At 44.2% G+C, this 24906-nt stretch overlaps 1 protein-coding gene across 1 annotated transcript; it reads left to right on the forward strand.

The window, feature by feature from the left end:
* Positions 1-278: 278 nt before the first annotated feature.
* Positions 279-22861, forward strand: LOC144110811 (uncharacterized). Its single transcript, XM_077643904.1, has 3 exons — positions 279-830; positions 5645-5933; positions 15209-22861. Exons 1-3 carry the CDS (start codon positions 707-709, stop codon positions 15999-16001), a joined length of 1206 nt encoding a protein of 401 aa, XP_077500030.1. The 5' UTR covers positions 279-706; the 3' UTR covers positions 16002-22861.
* The last annotated feature ends 2045 nt before the right edge of the window (positions 22862-24906 follow it).

Raw genomic sequence — 24906 nt, forward strand, 5'->3', positions numbered from 1 at the left:
AGTAGATCAAGTTTGTGATAAGGCGATCAGAAAGCTTTGGGTGCTACGGAAGAAGCTTACTGACGCCACGCCAGATGTGAAGTTGCTAGCATCATAGACCTACTGAACTAGAGACCTGTGACGAGTCTGGATGCCCGCTCACCTCCGCTTTCAGTAGGTTTTGGTTTCGGTTTTCACAGTTTTGCGATTTTTTGCTGGCAACATGGGTACCTCCGAAGCCAAATCCTCATCCATCCAAAGTCTAAGTGTTTTCCTCTCTCTTTTGTGTTCATTGCGACCTCCGGCACATCGGGCTCAACGCATCGTTGCGTCGTGTTCTTGTGACCTCGCTCGCAGTGTATTGATACAGTGCACACGATGGCAATGCGTCGTGCTCAGTGTGACGCTCGTTTTAAGAGAAGAGGGATCCTGTTAGCTGAAGAGGTCGGGAATTCTGCGGCAGCTGGAAGACTTGACCTCAACGGGTCAACCATCCGAGGATGGCGCCTGCAGCGGGAGGGGCTCTTTAAATGTGAGCCCGACTGCAAAGGATTTCGTGAGCCTCGCCACGGCCATTACGCCCAGCTGGAGAAAAAGTGGCGGACTTTGTTATCGAGCAGCGCAATTGTCTCATGGGGCTCAATGTCGAGCTGATCCGTTGGAAAGTTAGAGACGTTGCTCGGGAGATGGGAAGTTCAGAGCATCTCGTGGTCGGGTGCAGACGTTCATGGAGAGAGAAATGGATTCTCTCTGCGGCGAACAGCATCGATGCGGCAGAAGTTACCCGGGAGACTTCGATAGCGAAAAGGAGGACTTAGTTTCTGAGAACTCGGCCTGCGAAAGCGAGGAAGGTGAGTAAGCATGTTCGCCACTGTTTTGCGTCCCTATTTATTTTTTTCCCGCTGGGCAGCATGTAAAGTCACCCCTCGCGTTACATTCGAGTAAATACGGTATTTTGAAATGTGAACGTCTGCAGAACATAGCTCAGGTTCACTCATAATGCTTATTCTAGAATGCAGTCAGTTTCAGAACATAGAAAAACGGCTGGACTAACTAGCCACTGTTAAGAAGAAAATGGAACACAACAGGATTGTTTTCTTCAGTCATATTCTGCGTGGCTATTACAAAGTAAACCTCGAAAGGTACATTATAGCAGACAGTTCCACCCATTCAAGGACAAAACACACTAAAGTTATCAAACCACTGACTTGCAGGGCAGACTCTTTTCTTTTTTTTTTTCTCGTGAGGACAATAAATGACTGGGAAAAACTGCCGAATGAGGTTATAAATTCTAAGACTACGGGCTTTGAAGCTGCACAACGGGAATATTCTATGAGTGCGTATAAATGTTTTTGTGTGCTAGCCCTGTTACCTGTCATTGCTGTCTGTTTTCTTTTTAACTTCTGACAGTCGGACCTGCCCTAATTACAATTGTTTGTACTTTGCTATTACGGCCATGCACCTTCTTGTCACATCGTACCACTGCGGCTGACGTGTGCACTGTTCAAATATTCGTTTCTGTGTGTACATTTGTTTTTCTTGTTTGTCAACATTTTGTCATATCACGTGCTGTCAGTGACGTGCAAAAATTCCTAGTGTTCAGAGTTCGTAATTTTTTCAGTTTTTGTTGTATTTTGCATGCAACAGTTCTAACAAAATGTGTACTGGTAAAACTGCAACTCCTGCCTTGGCCTGTGCCGGCAGCAGGAATAAATAAATAAATACATATAACACTTCTTTTTGCCTCATTGTTTGCAGAACATCTGAAAACAGATTTCTTCCAGACATAATCGTATACTTTTGCAGACGTTTGTTACACGTTGCGTAGCCCTTCTTGTGCTTCGTGGGGTAGTTTTTAGGCATTCGGTGGAGGCCAGAAGCTCTGCCATGGTTAGGTCAGAAGTAATCCCATCGGAGGGCTCTGTAACGGATAAGTCAGCAGGAGATGTAGACGTGCAGTCGTAGTGTGGAAAAAAACTGACAGGCTGCTTGTTGTGCAAATGTATCCTCATCCACATTCAGCGCGAGGCGATTGCTCTCTGTGTAATCTGGAACCTGAGAATTGGTCGCTCCATGTCTATTGCCCTGCGTACAGGACAAGCGGGCACACCATGCACCCCAGCGTCTCCAGTTGCCTAGCCGCTTTGCAGAGCGCCGTGCACGTGCGGTAGCCCGGTGAAGAGCAGGAAGTGCCGATGGGTCGCCGCGTTGACGAGAAGCATGATGATCCGCCTGGCGACGGAGAGTGCACAGATTCAGGGGGTGTATTTCCGGGTTTAGGTAGTCCATTTGCAGTAGTGGTAATATATAGTGGGTCGCAAAAACAGCAGAGTACAGTGCTAAGACGGGTTGAGTGCAAATAAACTATTGTCTGCACGTACAGAGTCCCATGATGTTATGCGTACGCTGCGACATATTTTCCGTGGACTCGAAGTAGTGAGGGAGATAAAAATGAGGTTGTGATCAGAACCCCAAGTATTTGAATCAGCAGCCAAACGAGGATTAGCGGGGACTAACCACCAAGTCATATCAGGTTGTCACATATATTAAGGAGCCTAAATTAAATTTTAAAGGAAAAGGGTGTGAAGAAGACAACGCAAATTAACAGAAGAATAAAGAGGAGGAAGGAGAAGCATTCGGTGAGGTGGAGAGAGATGATTGGTGGAGAAGCATTCGGCGAGGTGGAGAAGAGAAGACGACGACGACAAGGCTTACGTGGACTAACGAGGCTATAAAAGGGCGAGTGAGAGTGAGGCATGGGGGGAACAGCAGAGAAGCGGAGGCTCCGGCGGGTCAGGGACACTTTGGCTGGAAGAGAGCGACGCCGGCTACTGCTCCGGTGAGCTCGCGTTCTATGATATCGCATCGTGGACTTCCTGCCGTGCCTGAGCCCGTTCCGGGGAGTCAACAGAGGACGCTACCACCTGCTACGGCCAGGGGTGTCTCCAGCGCTGTTGACATCCATCCGGGTGGTGCCCTAACACCAACAACACCGGCATCACCTCCACGGGCGCTTGGACCGGGAGCTTGTACGATGCAGCCAGCGACGCCAGCCCAAGCACGGCGAACGCCGCCTCGATGCCGCCTGCTGGATCCATACAACGCTGCAGCCACACCGAACCAACCGTGAGCACGAACGCCGACCGCTAATAGTAGAACATAATAGTAGACGCTAGTAGCAGTGTGTCCGGGTCGTGTGTATTTATAGTCTTTGTGTTTTGTGTTAGTTTTGTGTTCTACGGTGTGTGCCACGTAGGGTGTATTAAATGTGCGTTTGTGTGGGTACACCCATCGCCTAGTCCATCCTTTCGGTCTGAGTGTTCTCCGGAGAGATCCGTGACACAGGTGAGGCCACCTCAGAGCGGTATTCGGGCGGTTTAAAAGTTGACAGGAATGATCTGAAAACCTGCCTTAGATGAGTGCACCCCTTGAAGAATCCTATGAGCAACCCCACGCTCCGTAGTCGGCCGGCGTAAGTGCCATGAGAAAAATATTGCCCAGCTTACACACTCTATGATCCAACAATGCTTTAGTTGTCACCCAATCAAGAATTTGCAAACTGGCAGCCAGCTTATAGCTTTCACGAGCCAAATGTTGTTGTTGCCTCAGTACGATGGCCAAATGTGCGAAACAGAAGAAAACAAAACCATAACCATAGCCCCTGGCAAACCACTTGCAAGGTTGACACAGGAAAGAAAGCTGCATCGCTATGAGCATCAACACTTCCAACAAATTCGAGTCGCGAGGTGCGTGATCATAGAATGCAAAAACTCTCACATTTGCGAGTTTATGCTCGGCAATTTTATTGTGTGCTTATACTGCAGGTGTGGCTTCATACGGCTCAATACATCTCAAGCCGCAGCATGTCGCTGAAGAAATTGTGTTTTGCCTTTGTGTGTGCTCTGCGGGTTCCTGACCTGTTCGCACTTTTACCAATTGGGGCAAAGCTCTGGAAATGTCTAGCCACAGATGCAAATAAATTTGCCACGGCCAAAGCTATTCGGGTAACCAGAGTTGAGACAGTTGACTTTGATGCAGGTTGAATTAAGTACTTCCATTCAAACTGGATAATGAGTATCGCATGCACCAGCGGACAAGTAAACGCAAGAACTGCTAAGGCACTGACTACACTGGTGCCTAGCTGCTAAAAATTGAGTGAATCTCGGTGTTTTCTCTGACAGTCTTGCTGACACAGTCGTGAGTGAGTGTTTCGTAGCTCTGGCGGTCGTGACTATCGATGCACCATTTACATTGTTCCCTTCTGCCTTTGATCGCACAGCTAGTGCAATGTTGCGATTGCCGCGCTGTTTGCTTTTGCGAGGTGGCCATAAATGTCCTGGTACACATGCGCCGAGCAACTGTCGTAACTGTCATTGGAAGCTCTGCTGTCTGTTCTGGGGCCCAATGGAGGCGATGCATCCGGCGGTACTAGTAGCCAGCTGATCAATTTCAACAAGAGACTGATTTACATAAAGTTACAATTTCGTTATCTATAGTTTGTTGAAGGAAAGAGCCTAACATATCAACATTGATGTTTCAGCAAAGAAACCAGGCACTCTGCTGTAATGGATTCATGCAATGAATTACGATTGTTTAATAGCCGGAGCCAGGCCAGAACAAATCCTTGATACCTTTCCATTGGAGTATTTATTTTCCCTTCTACGTGCCCTCGAAGCATCTATGGTAATATTGTTAGATGCACGAGGCATATAAACATTGCTGATTGGGGCCTTGGAATTTTCATTTGGACTGCTTTGCTCTCTCTCATTTTGCAGGTATCCTAACTGATGTTGAAAACACGAGGACTGCGATTTTGCCAGCATAATCGTAAAGGACTCACTGGTTGATGCTCGTATCCTGTAAAACAGTCTATCCTTTGATCTGAATATGTGTTGAGCATAGTCCAGTGCAGTAGTAGTAGTAATAATAATTTATATGGGCATACTATACAATATATAATGCGCCCTCGAGGTGAGGCTAAAGGAGAAAGATGAAGCATGCCTCCTGACGAGGCTTACACACCAAATGATACATCTAAAACAACGGTGGCCTCATGGACAACAGAAAAACACTTTCACAATAATAAACAAAATTTATCACAATAGAAAGAGCAAACAATGATAAACAATGGAAAACATGCTGAACAACAATTAGCAGTAAATGAAAACACTTTCATGATATGACATTCGGGTAGAAAAGTAAACAGCGCATAAAGTATGCAGAGTTAAAATTTATACACGAGGAAAAAGAATCCAGTTTTTTCGTAAACAAAGATACACTACGATTTTCTACAGGAAATTCTACTAGAGCATGATTGTACATAAGGTTACAGTTTGGTTATCTATAGTTTGTTTTCCATAGTTTGTTCCAGGTCTTGCATTGATGGGGCAACCGCACGTAAACCATGCGTAACGTCTCTTGAATTGTAAGCATTTTGGAAAGAACTGAAATCGTGCTTAACTTTATAAAAGCCAAACTGAAATGATATTGGGTTGTGTAACACAAAGACTTATTAATATATAAATATTTGTCAACGAAATTTTTTAGCCTAATTACTGTGTGAGATTGCCTTGTTTAATTACAGGTTACTGCCCGCACTATAAAATAAGCTTTAACATGTGTGCCTCCGCCCTTCACTGAAAGTACCCTGCCTTTCTTGGTGCAGGCATGGTTACAGCTGATCCCATCGTCACAGTACTTCCTGGGGAAAATACGAAAAAGCAGCTGCACCAGTCCGCCCACTGCAGTCGGAGCTTCATTAAGAAAGACCCCATAGAGCCGCACCTTCTCACCCAAACGGGTGACTATCACATCCAGTGTGACCACTGTGGAAAGAGCTTTGCACGAAAATATGACTTCATGAGACACATGCGTACCCACACTGGCAAGAGTCCGTACAAGTGCCAGGTTTGCCCCATGGCATTGGCACCGAATGCAACCCTTGCAAGGCTTATGTGAGCCCGCAAGAAAGAAAAGCCATATCAACGCCAGTTCTCTACCAAGGCATTAAAAGAAAATCACCTTTTAGAACGCCGTGAACTCAATACACACTCTGGAAAAACGTTAGCACTGTAAAGGTTTGTTGCCTTTTACTGAAATTGGATATGAGAGCCATTGCTAGCTAACAATATATTAGCCTTATTGGCTAAAAGTATGCAAATTTGCATGGCTTCAAAGTAAACTGGCACTGGGCAATTTTTCATGTCCTTTCTCTTATCCATAAGAAGTGTGATTATACTGAGCTGCTACTGTAATTGACTGAAACTGGCATGGTATGTGCATGTGAAATCTTTCATTGGAACATGGTATTTTCCTACAAGATTAAAGTTTTGCTGTATAATTTAGTAACAGCTCGTTAATTAAAACTTCAATGGACCAGTAAAAATGTTTGAATTATTCAACCACTTCGAAAAAGACTGACGCACACCGCTTGTATAATAGCAAGTTTACTTGGTAAAAGATTGGGCAATAGTCACCATGCTGTAGCATGCCTGATATATCGTTTATCTCGCCTTTATTTATAATGTCATGCTTTGGTTTCGATTGTAAATCAACTTACAATCGTGTAAATACGGTAGTCCTCTCTTGAATGTGGTGGCAATTCTTGTTAGACATTGTATCCCCAGCAAAGTCAGTCTTGTCAAATGTTATTTAAATTAGGCGAAAGGGTTTTGCGTTGCTGTCACAAGAGCACTTCTTGTCTTATTCCATTTGACCTTAGTGGCTTTAACATTTCAGCATTTTTGCTGTCAGCCCTAACATGTTGGGCTTATCGAAACTCGGTGAACTTGCTTTGGTGATTAGATTTGGCGGGTGACTATTGACATAAAAATTATCGTAATTTAGAGCAGCTTGTGAAAGTAAATGTTTCAGAAATAGAATTTGAACAAAACATTTTCTCCTGTGCATTTAGATATTCAGCAATGTGCTGTGGGCTCTAATACTTCAGCTGCTTTTTTCATGTTGCGGTTTAACCAGTGTTTAACTGCATTGTAGTTGGGAATTTTTTATTAGTTGTAACTGTATGTTGTAATTTATGAGATTTGTGTATAAATCAATAAAATATTCTGTTCATCCTTGCAGAGTACAAGAATGGATTAGCCCTAAGGAGCTGAAGCTATTGATAGCTTTGTCAGGCAACTGCCTGTACACGATGACAGTGGAAACACGTTATAGACATATAAACTTGTGTCATGTGGCATTGAAGGTAAATTAGATGCCGATGTATTTAGTATTGAGGAGTGCATATTATTTCTTTATTTGCAATGAAGGAGTGGTTTAAAAATGTTGATTTTGCAGTGGCTTCTCTCTAGGCAGCTTGTGGCAGGAGTCGACGCTCATTCGCTCCCATTTTCAGTTACAAGTTCCCTCACATCATGAACACTGCTAGATTCAAAAAGCTTAACGCTTTTATTCAAGTTTCCACATCGATAGAAGCCTGTGAGTCCATTGACCCCCAAAACCCCGCTGCCTTTACAAACACTCGAGTGGGCGGTGGAGGCGGCCAGTGGTTTCGTCTGCTCCTTCATCTGCTACGGTACCCGGTTTGCTTTCGTTCGCTTATCATGCCGTTTGAGAACCTTTCATGTAGAGCTGTCTAGGCTGTCCAGTTTGAACGACTGCATCAGTGAGCAACTATAGCACTCGTGGCAGCATGCGGGATACCACTAGAAGATCGGGGTTTGTCCTGCTGCACAACAAGATTGCAGTGTTTTAAAAATATGTTGCCTTCGGATTAGCATTGCACACTTTGTCAGTCGTTTTCAAAGCACTCGCCAACTGTTAACGAATGGCGGCCACCGTGAGTAGACTGCGAAACAAAAAATTGTTTGGAAGTTACCCAGCGCATTCTTTCCCAGCGCTCCCAGCCGAAGGTAACACACGCCCCCATATTGCGATGCTTTAAATATTTAAATATGCATATGCATATATATATATATAAGGTGTACTCGGCTTTTCTTTACGAAGAGACGATATCTTAAGTGCACTGTGAAATCATAAAACTGCTTTGAAAACTTTTTTTGGCATGTATTCCTATAGGGTGCTGTCACGGTCCGAATGCACTCCTGCCTAAGTGAATTAAGGCGCGGACTCCCTCGACCAGGGTGACCACAGCGGCGGCAGCGACAGAGGCAGCGTCAAGTGGCCTGTCCGCCCTCAGGTCACCGAACAAAGTGATGCTTGTGAAAGGTTGTGCTTAGGATGTTAATTGAAAGACGGCTGCGACCTCGACAGAGGTCCCGTGTTTCAGACAACACGCTGGGGAGTACAAGGACATTCATTCACCTGCTGGGAATCAGGGTGCCATTCCTTTCCCACGCAGGCACTGACCGGATTGCATTCATCACGTCGACACGACAGTGTTTGAGGACTGCCCTTTCCATAGACCGAGCTGTGAGAGTCAGTGCTGCTCCTTGCCGGGGGTGTTACCACATTGGGCGTCTTCAATTATCTACCTTGGGCTGCCGACTGGCTGACTGTGGGTTGCAAGATCACGGAGCCAGGTGCTCAATTTTCTCGGGCTACCTCAGGTACTTCCAGTGGCTGCCCAGAACGCGTTCATTTTTCTTTTTTTGTTTTTGTGGCAGTGCACCTACTACCTGGCTGAATAGTTTCGGGCTGCCATCAGGCAGCCAGACTCGTGAGGACAATTTTGTGCTGGCAGTGCTCGAGCAACTAGCAGACACGGAGAGGTTGTATGCTAGCACAAAGTGATTGTGGCCATTTTTATCTGGACTAGAAAGACCGCTGTTCTTCGTGCAATGTTTCGCACGATGCGGGCACTAGTGTCGACAAGACCACGGTGCTTATCGTCTGTGTCGCCAGCAGTGGCTCCTTTTGAGGTAGTTCTCGCTGTTCATATATTTGCTTTGCGTACGTGTGTGTGATCCAAGTTCAATCGTCTGACCACCTCGGAAGCACAAATTTTGGCTTCATATTGCGATCGCATAGATATGCACAAAATATTTCTGCTGTTAATTTCATGCACCCAGATGATATTGCGATAGTGCTCGATGCCTTTCACTAGAGAGGCTGCAGATTCCTGTGCCCAGTATGCACGCATATATGCATGTGCTGAACGTATTCACTGAGTTGTAGCATTGATACGGCAGCGTGTGGTATACGCTGCGTTCTGCACAGTGGAAAGGCAGATATGCTCTAAGACATACTTGATTGATGGAAACATGTCCTTTATTACAAGCTCTCACGAGCACATTGCTCGAGGCATCTATGCGGGCATATATGGGGCCACGCAGTTTTCACATTGCGGCTTACGAGGCGTGCTGATTCTGTCATCGTCGACTGTCGTATAGCTTGAGGCTCGGGCCTTCTGCCAGAAATGCTTAAAATATCTGATAAGTACTGTACGCATGCATCTCCTCGCGTATTTCTAAAAGAGTAAAGAGTATAAAGAGAAAAGAGATGAGAATTTTTCATCGCGGATCATCATGCAAGCAGAAGTGCCGCCGTCAAGCAAGGCCGAATTGTAGCGCCTTTCATTCAAGTGCTAGCATCTGCGGTAAGGCTGTATTATATACAGATACGATACGCAGCTAAATTTGTCCATTACACCGGCTTGCTCTAGATGAGCGTTCAACCATCTGCTATGCGCTTTTGTTGAGATTATTTGTGCTTTCCTTGCCGGCAGCAAAAGATTTCGGCTGATAGACTACATTTGAATAGAACTTACCCCGATTCTTTCTGTTTTACAGCCTGGGAAATAAGATTTCGACAATTTTATGTTTTGTTCACTTTAAGCTGAGGCTTGTGTTTTTGCAGAGATCAGCGGCACAAGGTGTGATCCACGATGGATAAGTTCAAGGCAGAGGACCTCCTTGAAATTTTGGAAGGAGTGGGCATTTCAGTAGAGCCCACTAAAACAAGAGAATCCATTTTGGGGCGTTACGCGGGCAGAATAGGTGACAGTCGAGGAGTGAGACGAGGCTTGGGAAATGATTCTGGAGTGAAGGCTCCAGGAGGAGAAAGAACAGGAAAGGCAAAAACTTCGCGAGGAACAAGAAAGAGAATAGCAAGGCTAATGCCGTGAGAGATGGGCTGAGCTAGTGAACCTGCACGAAAAAGAGCTGCAGGAGCTCACACCTGAAGTTCAGTTGCTGCAAATGGGAAAAAGCGAGAGCTTTTTTGAGAAGTTTTCGAAGACGAGAAAGTTTTACAACTTTCCTCACAAATTTTCAAGCAAATTTGCGCTGAGGAGGAGCTAGACCAAGGCTGCTGGTTAAAGACGTTGCTGACCACACTGCCAGATGATATCAGCGGTGTATTAGTGCACCTGACCGACGAGGAGGTCAGCAACTATGAGACGGCGATAAGAGCTCTTTACGGGTATTTTGCCATTCGTGTAGAGGCACAGTCTAAAGTACGAAGTGATGGAAGCGGGCAGCGCTCCCACCTGAGTGTCATGCGACCAGCCTAGGAACCCTGCTTGGTTAGCTAGTGACACAGCCGTTGGGCAGGAGAGTAATGACAGCGCAGGTTTAAGCCCAGAAAGGACCTTTGGCAGCTGCAGGGGCAGCATTTGCCGATTTAGAGGCAGAGAAAAAGAGTTGCAGCTACCCCATCAAAAACAAAGCCGAGCGACCTGCTCCGTTAGCGAGCACTGATAACGCGAACAAAGGCAAGGCGCCTGTCTCTAGCCCTTAAGCAGAGGCTGCTTTGACAAGTGAAGCTGAAGCTTTCAAGAGGAGTGTAGTGAGTTTGCAGGCCAGTGCAGTAAAGGATACAAAGGAGAACCTCCTTCAATGCGACTGGTGAATAGTAGCTAAGTATAAGAGACAGCGCTTTGCTGTAGAAAGAGTGACAGCGAGTTACTTGAATGCACTGCTGAAACCTCGGGCCAGAACGCAACGTTGGTGAAACAGCGTGGTTGAAATCAATTTGCGGGACAGGGAGTTAGGATCATGATGTCGGATAGGAAGCCTCTGGAGATCAAGTTGTTAGGCTCAGCAGAAAGTAAAGTGCGGTCGAGGCAATTTGTTAGTACGACATGCAGTGACTCATCAAAAGTGTGAGCCAATCGTTAGCAAAAAGCAGATGTGAAGGGCAGTGCGATAAATGGAGGCACGCAGAACAGAACAACCTGGGCAGTGTCCGGAAGACGGGCTTGCACAAGGAGAGCCAAGTCATGCAGTAGTCTCTAGAGAAAGGACAAAGTACGGGCTCAAAACATTGTAAGACTGAGGGCTGGTCAACGTTGTAATCGTCTTAAAGTGTCAAAGCGGCTCTCCACATGCGATAGGCACTACACTAAGGCCAAACTGACTACACGGGTTCAGAAAAAACTAAAACCACCAGCCCCATTGTGGCGACACTGCTGAAGTTCTTGCATGGCGTGTGAAACTTGCAGCGAGCCACAGAGTAGCACGCCCTGCTCCTGCACGAATGAACGCAGCAGAATGCGTGCCAGTCAAAATTCTGGTATCGAGAGAGGAATACATACAGGCATTTCTTTCATGCTGCCCAGGTGTTGGGAACGTGCGGCCGGGGTGCGGTACAAATCATTGTTGCATGGCGTCTTGAGCTCGCAGGTGTAAACGCGCACTTAAGACCTTCGGTATTCGTCTTGTCGCGGCTGCTGAAGATAGTCTGTGACCGTGCAGGGTGCGGATAACGAACAGACTATCTCCCAAGAACTACTGCGCTGGAGCCTCACTTTGCAGTATGCACTTGTACATAGGTTTAGCTGCATATTGTGACAGTGTCCGCTTACGACCGGAAGTACAGGGGAGTAACTAATGGGCCAATGTGGCATAGTTTCTTGCGTGGGCACTACGAGGCACAGGGTGTCTATAAGTGAATGGCAGGTCGTTGATCTGCTGTAGAAGCATTAAAGACGACAACACGGCACCCTGTGTAGCAACGGATGGGATTGTGGAAAGAGGTTAATTAGGATTGATATGGCTGGATACCTCAGACTGCTTTTCACATCTAACATGTCTTGGTCCAAGCACATCAATCTAACTTGCAGTACAGCACTTCAGAGACTTGGGTATCTACGGTGCACATTACGTGCTGCACATCGTCATACAAAGCTTTCAGCCTGCAAAACTGTAATCCGACCGCTTATCAAATACAGCTCTGTTGTTTGGAATCCGTATCAACAATTGTACTGCGAGAAAATTGAATCATTTCAACGCAATTCGTTTTATCTAATGTTGCTTCGACAGGGAATTTTCACCCCTGTCTAATCTCACTATCACTCACTATCTCTAACATCACTGTCAAGGCGTAGTAGGTACTCCGAGTGCCCCAGTCATATATACATATTCATTAGCTGTCTGCACCTCATGGCAATGAGCACCCATGTTAATTCTTCTACTCCATTATCAACTAGGTGCCATCATAGTTTAAATACTTTTCCACTTTACACATGCACTGATACATGTAAATAGAGCTTCTTCCCACATACCATCAAAAGCGGGAAATGCCTGCCGTGCGAAATTCATTCACTTGAACTTCAATATTTTTTTACTGCCATTGAATGTCATTAACACCTATGCTTTGTTCATTTTATATTGTATCTTGTACGTACTCCTATGTATGTACGCGTGCATGAATCAACATATATATGCAACTGCCTACCATGTATCTTATGTCTCTACTTCTGCAATATCCCCTTAGGGGCTGCAGTATGTATAAATAAATAAATACGAATAAGTCCACAATGCAACTCTGCCTACGTTCATGACTGCTGCACAGAATTTCTCAATCACAAGGAAGTAGTGTCGTTTAAGTGTTTCTTCTTACGAAAGCTAATCACGCCCTAAAGATGAGAGCACGGCACCCAGTGTAACTGGCTGGATGCTCGAAAGAGGTGAATTATGATTAGTATGGTCGTATACGACAAAGTCTGAAGCGAATCTCTTCCCACATTCATAACCACTGCACAGAATTTTTTCTTTTAAGAAAAAGCAATCTGTCAAAGCATTATTTACTTGAAAAACTTAATCACAGAGTAAAAAAACAGTGCGGCACCCTGTGTAACAATGGACGGGATGCTTGGAAGAGATGATTTATGACTGGTATGTTTGGAAAACACTAAGTCAGCAGTGCAACTGGTCAGATTAATGATTGCTGGACTAAATTTCTGTGTGATGAAACAGTCTGTTGTTAAAGTGTTTACTTAAGAAAGCTGATCACACAACTTTATTAACAGTTCAAAAGCTTTTCCGCCTCTTAATTGTTCAACACAGTATAAGTTTGGATAGCTAAATTTGTTTATTGTTTGGAGTGGTTACTTCGTTCAAAAATTGCTATTGCTTTTTTCTCGCTTGAGAGTCATGTGAGGCACGAAAGGACTGCGATAAAATCGCTGCTTCCTCGTTTTAATTCACTACAATACTAAACCCAGCCTTCCTCAAGTGACGGAACAACAACAAATGCAGAAGCAGCGATTATATTGCAGTTCTGTCATGTTGCACGTGGCCTATATACTCGCGCTGACGTCACAGTCATCGTTCGGCTGTTGGAACTGAAGAAGCAGGATTGGACAATTCGACTATAAATTATTTGCCAGTCATAGCCAAATATCACGTGGTGAGTCAAGCATATTAGTGTCTTCTGCATCATTGTAGAGAAGAAAACCTGCCATCAATATTAGGTGTTTGTACTTTTTTGCTGTCTAACTTGTCTCACTTTGTTATTCGCCTTGCAGTTCTTATTCTAATCATCTTTATTGCTGTGTTTCATGTTGCAGGCATCAAAATGAATATTGGCGACCAATGATTACACAAGCTGCCCGAAGGACCATCTTCCAAAACCAATTCCTTCAGCATATGCAGGCTGAACTGCTTGATGTTCATGATGTAAAATAGCATAGCCAGTGATCTCAGACTGTGGTATCGTTGCACAAAATAAGACGTATCAGACCCTGCCTTGGTAACGCCTAGAACACTACCTCATCGTTGCAGCAACCAGCCATGGTGTCTCAGTAGTTAGGGTGCTCGGCTGCTGACTCGAAAGACACGGGTTCAACCCCAGCCGCTGTGGTCGCATGTTGATGGAGGCAAATTACTAGGAGGCCATGTAATGTGTGATGTCAGTACATGTTGAAGAACCCCAGGTGGTCGAAATTACCTGGAGCTCTCCACTATGGCATCCCTCATAGCCTGAGTTGCTTTGGGTTGTTAGACCGTATAAACCAACGATCATCGCAACTTGAACTATGGATATCATGAAACATTCTACAGGTGAAATTGTGCATGATTGCTGAAGAAACTTTGGGATCCAGTAGACAGCAGCACAAGTTGCAGATGCAAGCTAGAGTGTACAGAGAAAAAAAAATGCAGTAAAAAAAGTGCATGTGTTTTTGTGGATGTGCCTTTTCTGCATAATACTCTTGCCTTTTGTGCTGTAGTCTAACCAGTTTAGCTCTTCAGTTTCCGTTGTAGTTCTGTCACCCTTTTGAGCTTCCGTGTCTCATTATTTAATGGCTTATTGTTTTCTGTATGCTTCTGCGCACAACTTCTTTATAATGTGAGGTGTGCACAGCAGTAGTAATACCTTTTGGTGTGCCTTCAGATGATGTGCGGCGATTTTAATCACTACTGTTTCATCTGATGTCTATAGGAACTTCTGATGCTTGTCCTTCTGATCCTATTTGCTGTGGGGAATACTTATCTAGTTTGGTCTATTGTGATTTGCTATTAATGATTCATGTTTATCTTTAGTGCTGTCTTTTATTTTGGTGACGCTGCTGACAGAAATGGTTTTGTCCTTGTGGTTTTCCATGTGACCGTTTCTGTTCTCCATTTATTTTGTCAGACCAGCAGACCTCATTATGCTAGATTTATTAGAGGAGTTTCGCCTAATATTTTTTGCTCTGCTTTTGTAGACAGAAGGAATACACTCATTGCCGGTGTACTGTGTCACTAATGAAAGCTCATAGACATGTTATTTGTGCAAAACTCTTGGGCAGGCTTTTAAGATTCCATGAACCCAGGCATTATATGAGCACTTTGTCTAAGTTGCCGAGACTCATAAGCTGCCTACAGAGTAAGCTTGTTGCTCTGAGTAATTGTTTGAAAGTTAAAATATTCACCCTCCAGCTCTATGGAAATTTATAATTACTAGGAAATTTTGTTTTAAAAACTCATCTTTCTGTTTTGAGGGTGAACCCATTTACACTGAAGTAGACTTAAGTTAAATATTGTGTAATATTGCCACCACCAAACACGCATGGTCTCGTATTTCCCTAAAAACACCCCGCCTTTCTTGGTGCAGGCCTGGTCACAGCTGATCCCAAGCTCGGAGTGCTGTCTGGGGAGAACATGAGTCAGCAGCTGCACCAGCCCCCCCACTGCAGTCAGAGCTTCACGAAGAAAAACTGCCAAGACCAGCACCTTCTCACCCTAACGGATGACCGTCCCTACAAGTGTAATCATTGTGGGAGGAGCTTTGCTGAAAAGATCAGCCTGATCTGCCACATCCGTATCCACACGGGTGAGCGTCCATACAAGTGTAACCACTGTGACAGCAGCTTTTCTCGAAAAGGCCACCTGGACCGACACCTTCGCACCCACACGGGTGAGCGTCCATACAAGTGTAACCACTGTGACAGCAGCTTTACTCAAAGTTGGAACCTGGCGCATCACCTTCGCACCCATACGGGTGAGCGTCCGTACAAGTGTGACCACTGTGGAAATAGCTTTGCTAAAAAGGACACACTGGTGGCACACCTTCGCACCCATACGGGTGAGCGTCCATACAATTGTGACCACTGTGACAGCAGCTTTGCTCACAGCTCCTGCCTGGTGCAACACCGTCGTACCCACACGGGTGAGCGTCCATACAACTGTGACCACTGTGGGAACAGCTTTGCTGAGAAAGGCACGCTGGTGGTACACCTTCGCACCCACACGGGTGAGAGACCATTCCAGTGCCAGCTCTGCCCCATGGTCTTTACTCAGCGTACAGTCCTTGCTAAGCATGTGCGAGCCCATAAGAGTGAAAGACCTTATCAGTGTCAGTTCTGCACAATGACGTTTAAAGAAAAAGGCATTTGAAACGCCATGAAAATAACAAACACACTTCAAAAACCACAGTTCCTCAAAGTTTTGATAGCTTTTCCCAGCATTAGATGTTAAAACCATTTCTAGCGAACTTGTCTCACTTTTTAATTTGCCTTCTTGAGAAAAAATGGCAAGTTTACATGCCTTCAAAGTACATCCACACAGGGCAAACCTTAGGTTGCGTTCACTCCTCCATAAGAAACCTCAACATACCAAGCTGGTACTGTCATGAGACTGAAATCGTGCCATGTGCGGATATGATCATGTCGTCATTTTATTAGTTTCAGCGCATTGAATGATGTGCATGAATTGTGGCTGCAGTGTTTGGCACTAGCTAGCAAATTGACTTACTTACGTCAAAGCAGTTCTGCATCCTATAGCGAGTTTAATGCCACCAGAGAAGCATGCTGTTTCATTATTCTTTTCATGCTTTTGTTGGGGCTGTATTGTACTCAAGAGCAGAGAAACAAGCCTAGCCGCCTGATGATAAACATTGCTCGCTTTTGTTCTTAGAGTTTTCTCTTGGTTTAGGTATTTAAAAATGAAGGCTTTATTGCACTACATTCCTGTGGATTATCTGTTGTCGAATAATCTGTGATCGTTGCATGTGGCGTATTTTCATTACAAATTGCATTGTCAGTCTTGACAAACATGCTTTATAGACTTGGAGGCAAACAATCATCTCACTGTCTCAACAAAAGTTGTTCTGATCATGGTGGGTGGAACAGCGCGAACAGATGAGAGACGAGAAGAGGAAGACACAGACAAGCGCTGACTTGCAATTAATGTTTTTATTGAGAACATACATTTATACGACAAAAACACGTGGCATGTCAGTAACATAGCACTTGAGCTGGCACTTTCAAAGGTTACATCGCTACACGCTTATCAGCCACAAGGTACGCTCTCATCAACAAGCCTCCCCCCTCTTACTTTCACTTCGTGAAATATCTAAAACCGAAACCTCCTTATCAACCTGAAACAAGGAAGGCTCGCTAACACACAATGCTTGTCTTTTTCGAATGAAATACGCCTCCATTATTTCCCTGATTGTTTTATTTGTGTGGCGAAACAAAATCCTTGTTTTGGTGACCAAGGGGCGGCATTTTTTCTTTTTCCTGTTTTCTGCACTCACGGCAGTTTTCTTTCAGATGGGAATGACTTGAATCCGAGAGTGAGTTCAAGTGTTCCCACAAACGAATACTAAATGCAACGGCCGGTTTGGCCTATGTAAACTTTCTTACAAGAGAGTGGAAGGTCAGAAACAACTGAGCTGGCGCAATCGACCAACCGTGACCTGTGTGCCACTTGGCATTGGATGGGCTAACACTTTTTATTTGTTCATGTTAATTGCTAATGGCTCGGCATAGCCCACTCAACTTTTTCGTTGCCGAAAAAAACGACGTCGACTTCGAAACGTCCAGCCACATTTTTCAAATTGTGTGCTATCTTGTGTACATACGGAATAACAGCCAGTTTGTTATGCAACTTTTCGCTGTTTGGTTTCACACATTCCGCCCTTACCAGTCGCAAAAGCTTTTCGCAAGTTGATGAAATAACATTGTGTGGAAAACCTGCGCTTTTTAGCCTGCGGACTTGTGACAGCACACTATCTGGAATGCAATGATGACACGAGCTCTGAAGGCCAGACCGAATGCAAGACATAGCAATTTCGTTTTTTACAATTTTCGAGTTCCCGTATAAATGGCTTAAAACTGGTTTCTGGGACCTTGCTGAATGCTCCCAACGCACTTGGACATTTTTGAAAAACAATTTGAGGCTTAAAAGCTGGAGAGCATCGTTTGATGGAACCTCATACATGAATGACAGTCCCTTTGCACTCTCGCGAAAGAGCTTCAAGATTTCCGCTATCCTCCTGCTCAAGTTTTCTTTCTCAACCAGCACCAGAAAATCGTCTACAAATCTGAAAATTCGTATTGCCAGTGCATTGATGTGTTAATAGTTCTGTCCAGTTGACCTAGAAAAATATTGCTAAATGTGGGCGCCATCTTTGATCCAATACATATGCCCTTTTTTTGCACATACACTTCACCTCGCCACCCAACATATGTGGACTTTAAATAAAACGACAAGATTTCAAGAAAGGTCTTGACAGATCCTGCAGTGACCCATAAAACGCTTCGTCATTTTCTTCAGCGATGCACTTTTTGACTGCTTCCAACATGCCTTTGTGAGGCAGAGAATAATATAGGTCTTCAATGTCGACACCGAAGCCTGAACACAACCCCAGATTACTAAGCTTTAGGAACTGGGCCAACCTATCTGTTTTGTCAACCACAAATGGATCGTCCACAACTGACTTTGAAAGATGCTTTTGCAGCTAACTGAATACCGAGTATTGCCAAGTGCCTGCTTCCGAAACGATGGCTCTGAAAGGAATGTTGCTTTTATGAGTTTTTGCAGAGAAAAACAAATCTAACTTATCACCTTCCACTTTTGGTGTCGCCGTCGCCAAGGACCCAAAATTACACTCGTTTAGCAGTGAAACATTGTTTAGAAGAACTTTTTGTTGGGCTAGATGGTGCATTTTGAAACAAAAGAGCTGTAGCGCAACCCAGACAAACACAAGAAGGAGGTACACAGGACTAGCGCAAAACTTCATCTAACTTTATTCACTGGCAGCGCAGCAAATATAAGGAAAACCAGATCATGTGCAGATACCAGTTCACACACACCATTATCAACAGAACCGTCTCCGATTTCTGCCGCTTCAGGGCACTCAAAACACTAGCGCAGTGCTGAGGAAGATGCGCACCACTTAGGTCTTTCAGTGAGCGCGCTCACGTTTGAGGCTCCATCAAATGATGCTGTCCAGCTTTTAAGCTTCAAATTGTTTTTCAAAAATGACCACGTGTGTTGGGAGTATTCACCAAGGTCCCAGAAACCTGTTTTAAACTATTCATCCGGGCACTCAAAAATTGTAAAAAACGAAATTGCTATGTCTTGCATTCGGTCTGGCCTTCAGAACACGTGTCATCATTGCATTGCAGATAGTGTGCTGTCACAAGTCATTCGGCTAAAAAGCGCAGGTTTTCCAGACAGTGTTATTTCATCAACTTGTGAAAAGCTTTTGCAATTGGTAAGGGCGGAATTTGTGAAACCAAAAAGTAAAAAGTTACATCAGAAACTGGCTGTTATTCCGTATGTACACAAGATAGCACACAATTTGAAAATGTGGCTGGACGTTTCGAAGTCGACGTCCTTTTTTCCGGCGCCGTAAATGTTGAGTGGCTATGCCGAGCCATTAGCAATAGCCATGAACAAGTAAAAGTGTTAGCCTGTTCCAATGCCAAGTAGCACGCGGGTCACGGTTGGTTGATTGCGCCTCCTCAGTTGTTTCTGAGTTTCCATTCTTTTGGAAGAAAGTTTACATAGGCCAAACCGCCCGTTGCGTTAATATTCATTTGCGGGAACACTTGAATTCACTCTCGAATTTGAGTTATTCCCATCTGAGAGATCATTGCCGCGAGTGCAGAAAACAGGAAAAGAAAAAGAAAAAAAGCTGCCCCTTGGTCACCAAAACAAAGATTTTGTTTTGCCACAGAGATAAGACAACCAGGGAAATAATGGAGGCATATCTCTTTCGAAAAAGACAAGCAGAGTGTGTTAGCCAGCCTTCCTTGCTTCTGGTTGATTATGAGGTTTCATTTTTAGATAATTCATGAACTGAAAATAAGGGGGGTGAGGGGAGGCTCGTTGTTGATGAGAGTGTACCTTGCGGCTGATAAGTGTGTAGCGATGTAACTTTTGAAATTGCCAGCGCAATTGCTATGGTACTGATATGTCACGTGTTTTTTGGGTATAAATTGTATGTTCTGCTCAATAAAAACATTAGTTGTGAGTCAGCGCTTGTCTGTGTCTTCCTCTTCACGTCTCTCGTCTGTTTGCATTGTTCCACCCACCATGAACTGTTACCAACTCGCCCAACTTTCCATCCTTCTTCAGTGTAGTTCTCATTCCATTTTACAGTGCCAGTTTCAGGGTATTTAAGGATTTATATAGCAAGCCACTGTATAATATGCTTTGCTTACGGAAACTCAAGTGAACGTGCTTTGGTTACTGCATTTCTCAAAGCGCCAGTGACATAAAAAATTATTTCATTTTATAAACAGCTTTTAGAGTTGCATTTGTTAAAAAGCAGTCAGCTTCAAGAAACTTCTACTCCATCCTTAGATTTAGGTATGTGTTGTGAGCATTATTAGTTTTCAAAACAGAGGCGTCAACCAGAAAAAAGGTCTTAATTGACATTTCTGTTCCCAGCACGAGGTCCTTGTTCACAGCGAAGTTGCATTCTACTGGTTGACGTCTCTTTGTTTTCAGGTGAACCCTCTGGCTAGACGGTATGCCATTGCACTCTCAAATTTGCACTTCAGTATTATATTCTTTTTTTTCATGAAGTTGATTAGGTCACAAATAGTTAACTTGCTGCTTGGGAGTGTATTATCAGTTGTAATTGTGTTCTGTAACAGGATTCCAGGATTTTTAATCAAATCAATAAAAATTTTTTCATCCATGCAAAGTATAAGGATGTAGTGCCCACAGAAAGCTGAAGCTGTCGGCAGCTTTGTTCTCAAGAGCACCCTGACGCACCACCTTCGTACCCACATGGCTGAGCGTCCATACAAGTGTGAGCACTGCAGCGAAGCGACTGCCTTTACACATGATGGCAGCACAAGCACATTGTGGACATGACACAGACATACACCGAATAACAACTGGTCGCTCTGTATATAGTGTTTTTAAATTTATGGGCTGAAAGATATGGCACTAGAATACAGAGATGATTTAAAGACAAATACAAATCATTATTTCAGCCATTCTAAGATGGAGTGCTCATGTTGCAGAGATAAATGGGTCAAAGAACTAAAAGAAAACAAAACCAAGCACTGCTACTCTTATTGATGTGATATGAGTGCAAGCATTTTCTTCTTTATGGATCCAGAACACTTCAGAAAATTTGTGTGCGCACTTATGCAACTTCGTCGCCTTTGTCCTAACAAGGAATATTTCAGTTTGCTGAAACAGAAATATAGATTCGGCAGATTGGTTCATCACTATTTGGGATGACAACACTGTGTGAACAGCACTTTTAAACCTGTTTTAATTACCCTTATATATATATTCATACTATTATCCCAACAGATCTTTAAAATTAACGGGCCCTTGTTTTCATTTTCTTTCATCATCTCAAAAATGCGACGTGTTGATTGACAATGCTCTTCACTCCCTTTTCTTGTGGAAAGTAATTGTTTTTACCACAACCTCCAGTTAATGCAACGAAAAAGCACTAAACTACCGGAGAATTCCCACGAAATATCCAGAACATTTTTCATGCAGAAGGTTAAAATGATACACTTCCATGGGGTGGCAGCATTATTAATGTGGTGTTGCTAATTTAGTTTGGCATCCACATGTTCTTGATGGTTGAAAAACAGTAATATAGTGATTACAGACGCCTGCACAGAGGATGTTATTTGGTGGAATGGTACTCATTTGTACGTTCAGTGTTAAACAGGCTGGAAAAAGGATTAACTTTATTTGCACTCCTCGAGGGAAATGCGACGAGCTGCTAATAAAACAATGGCTGATCAACATAGCAAAGACAAGAGTTTGTCCAGACGAAAAAAACTGTTTTGTGTGAAGTACTGTGCTTCTCTTGATGTTCCAGCATGCTTTGCGGAGCATTTGTGAAATTTAAGAAACCACATTATTTTTCTCTTCCCATAGTTGGTTTTGTTTGTGTGACCATTTTCAGAAAAGTAGTTGTCTGCGCGGGATTGTCCACGGTGGTTTGAGAACAGTGAACCCAGGTGAACTCGCAATCAGCTTTAGCGAAGATACAAATTTTTACTGTTTATGGTTCTAATGTGCATCTATATTGATTTTAATACAATATTCTGCATAATCAAAACACAATACACATAACAGGCCTGCCGAGGCCTCGGAAGACTTCATTGGCAGAACCATTAGGTGCATCTCTTTTCTGGCTGCTGAGCTCTTCTTTATGGAAACCGGCTTTCTGCTGTTGAGAACAGTGAACTCAGGTGAACTCGCAATCCACGGTAGCAAAGCTGCAAACTTCTATTATTCGTGGATCTAATGCATGTCTAAAATAAATTTAATCATTGGGCGCATCTTAATTTTGGCATCAAGGCCCTTCTTTACGGAAGTGGCTTTTCCTTTCAGCATCTTCGTAAATGACATTCAACATTGTTGATAATATCTACATGGCACAAACTCTATGAGATGTCTTTTGGCCTTTAAAAAACCTTTACAGATGCTTTTAAGAGCTATTTTCAGCAACATGTACCATCATCAACAGCAGCAGCAGCCTGATTATGCCCACTGCAGTACAAAGGCCTCTCTCGTAGCTCTGCAACTAACCCTGTCCTGTGCCAGATGCAGCTGCCCTATCCCTGCAAACTTCTTAATCTCATCCGCGCACATAACTCTAACATCTTTTCCTTCCCTTAAGAGTTTTTCGCATTGTCTTCCAAATATGTAACTTTTTCTGTGCATTGGTTTTGTATTTTGAACTGTGTGTTCTGAAAGTAATCTGTATACACCACATCTTACGGCCGTTCACAAGGCGGCCAGTATTGTGACAATAAAATTTAACTTGCTGCTCGAGATTGTTTTGCAAATCTGTAACATTGTTTATCGGCACATTTGTTTTGTATCTGAAACTGTGTGTGATGTAATTATTTTGTACGCGCCATGTCTTACGGTCCTTCAGGGCGACCAGTATTGTGCCAATAAATTAAGATGCTGGTTCGCCCGAGTCACTTTGCTGACCAATAGATTTTTGAGAATAAAAATGACTTATTTGTGTATGCACTGCCTTTGATTAGCAGTCGTAGGAGCTTACAGATTGCAAGCTGGAAACGAAACCATGCGACACCCGACACTTTTGCTTCGTACATTAGCCAAATGGGATGCGAAAATCAGCCTGTGTATCGTTCATGCACATAGATTCATTTTTTTTTTGTTGGACATAGATTCAGATTTCTTAAGTGGCTGTTGGCCCCATTGAATGTCATCTGTCTGTTGCCCAAGACAATGGCAGCTTAATTTCCTGCTCAGTTTTACTCTCCGTTCCCGACGCCTCAGTGTACCTGAGAATGACGCTGAAGTGCAAAATTTTTCTTGCCATTTAGAGCATGCCTTCTGGTTCACTTCTTTATTGTCATGAGGGATACGTGCCACTACAACCTAACGTAACATTTACAAGGCGATTATAATACTTGTGCACAGCAGTTTTTAAATGAATGCTTTCAAAAGCCGGAACAGCAAGCCCTTCCAGTGACCCTCCGGTGGCGTCTGGTCTCGTGTGCGTAGACGGGTTCAGATTGCGTGCGCAGCGTGCCCGCTGGTGGGAGAGTGTAATTCGAGGAGGAAAGCAGCCGAAGGGAGGAGAGTGTTGCTACTTTCACAAAGATAGAAAGAACAAACCCAACTATGTCACCTTGTGAAATAAAGACTATTTCTGAGAACAGATAAGTGCAGCGTTACCAATGGGTCCTGAAAATTGGAAAATTGGTTTTTGAGGAAAGGAAATGAGGCAGTAATGGTTTTTGAGGAAAGGAAATGACGCAGTAACTTGCTAACTTATCTTGGTGGACATCCTGGAACCCCCACCATAAGAAAAGGAAAGAAAGTGGGAATGAAAGGAGAAAGAGGTGCCGCAAAAAATGCCTGAATAATTTCGAACACCTGGGGATATTTAGCGTGCACTGTCGTGGCACAGCAGACAGGTGCCTTTTGCGTTTTTCCACCATCGAAACACAGCTGCCGCGGTCGGGTTCGAACCCTGGTACTCTGGGTCAGTAGCCGAGTGCCCTAACCACTGAGCCAGCACAGCGGCCTGCCAGTTCCTGTTTAGTGCAGCAGGAAGAGGTAAGAGAGACCTACTGCAACATGACAGCGACATGTGGTTGACCGTGAGGAACTAAGAACGCCGCAGCACGTACCCATAGCAATTTATGCTTTTAGCAGTATGAATCCTTTGCACTTTGCCGTAGTTTTTTGTTTTTATTCGAGGAGCGCGCCATGATGCATGAGTTGAGAAAAGGGGAAGGAATGCAGGAGATATAAACATAAAAGGAGTGAAGACCCGTTTTGCTGAGTTAGCCAGAGAGGTTGCTGATGATGACGATAAAAGAAATTTCATGGTCCACTTCATATAGTCACGTTCACAGTTCTGCTGCAGGCCCTCCTCCCAGAGGAGCCGTTTTCTAATAGCAGCCGTCACTGGGCATGTCCACAACTGCCGCACATCACAAATGTTCAGTGCAGCACCACAGTCGGGGCACCTGTCAGTTGCTGGCAGATCTTTTGCACGCCACCAATGACAGACAGACGATGTCAAAGCCGCCCCTGTCGGAATTTGGTGCACAGATACCTCCGCCTGCCGAGTAAGACTAGGGGGAGAGGGTGCGAACATGAAGGAATGAGAGCGCGTGTTCGTTGGCAGAGAATTTGGGAATCGGCAACATGGGACAGGAACGGATCTGGGGGAAGAGGGCAAGGTGTGCGGTCGTCTTAATGTGTCAAGGTGAGTTATAGAATGTTATATGGATCCTGAGCATCGCCGTGAATCAAGAGTATGCGCACAGGACATAGGTACTTTGTGCAGAGCGCATTAATTGATTGTGTGACTGGAATGTACATTGAAAAACATTAAGCTGTTTAAGGGCGGCAAGGGAGTCTGTAAATATGAACTGTATTGAATGTGAGAACATGCGAAAGAGAAGCAATGGCACTGTAAATGGCCTGCAGTTCCAATGTCTGGGCCAGACAGACAGAAAAACTTTATTGTTGCAAGTGAGTTTTGGACCGTTTGGGGAGTGCACTATCGGTAGTATATATGTCGCGCGAG

This window comes from Amblyomma americanum, chromosome 11 (genome assembly GCF_052857255.1).
Source record: "Amblyomma americanum isolate KBUSLIRL-KWMA chromosome 11, ASM5285725v1, whole genome shotgun sequence".
NCBI lineage: Eukaryota > Metazoa > Arthropoda > Arachnida > Ixodida > Ixodidae > Amblyomma > Amblyomma americanum.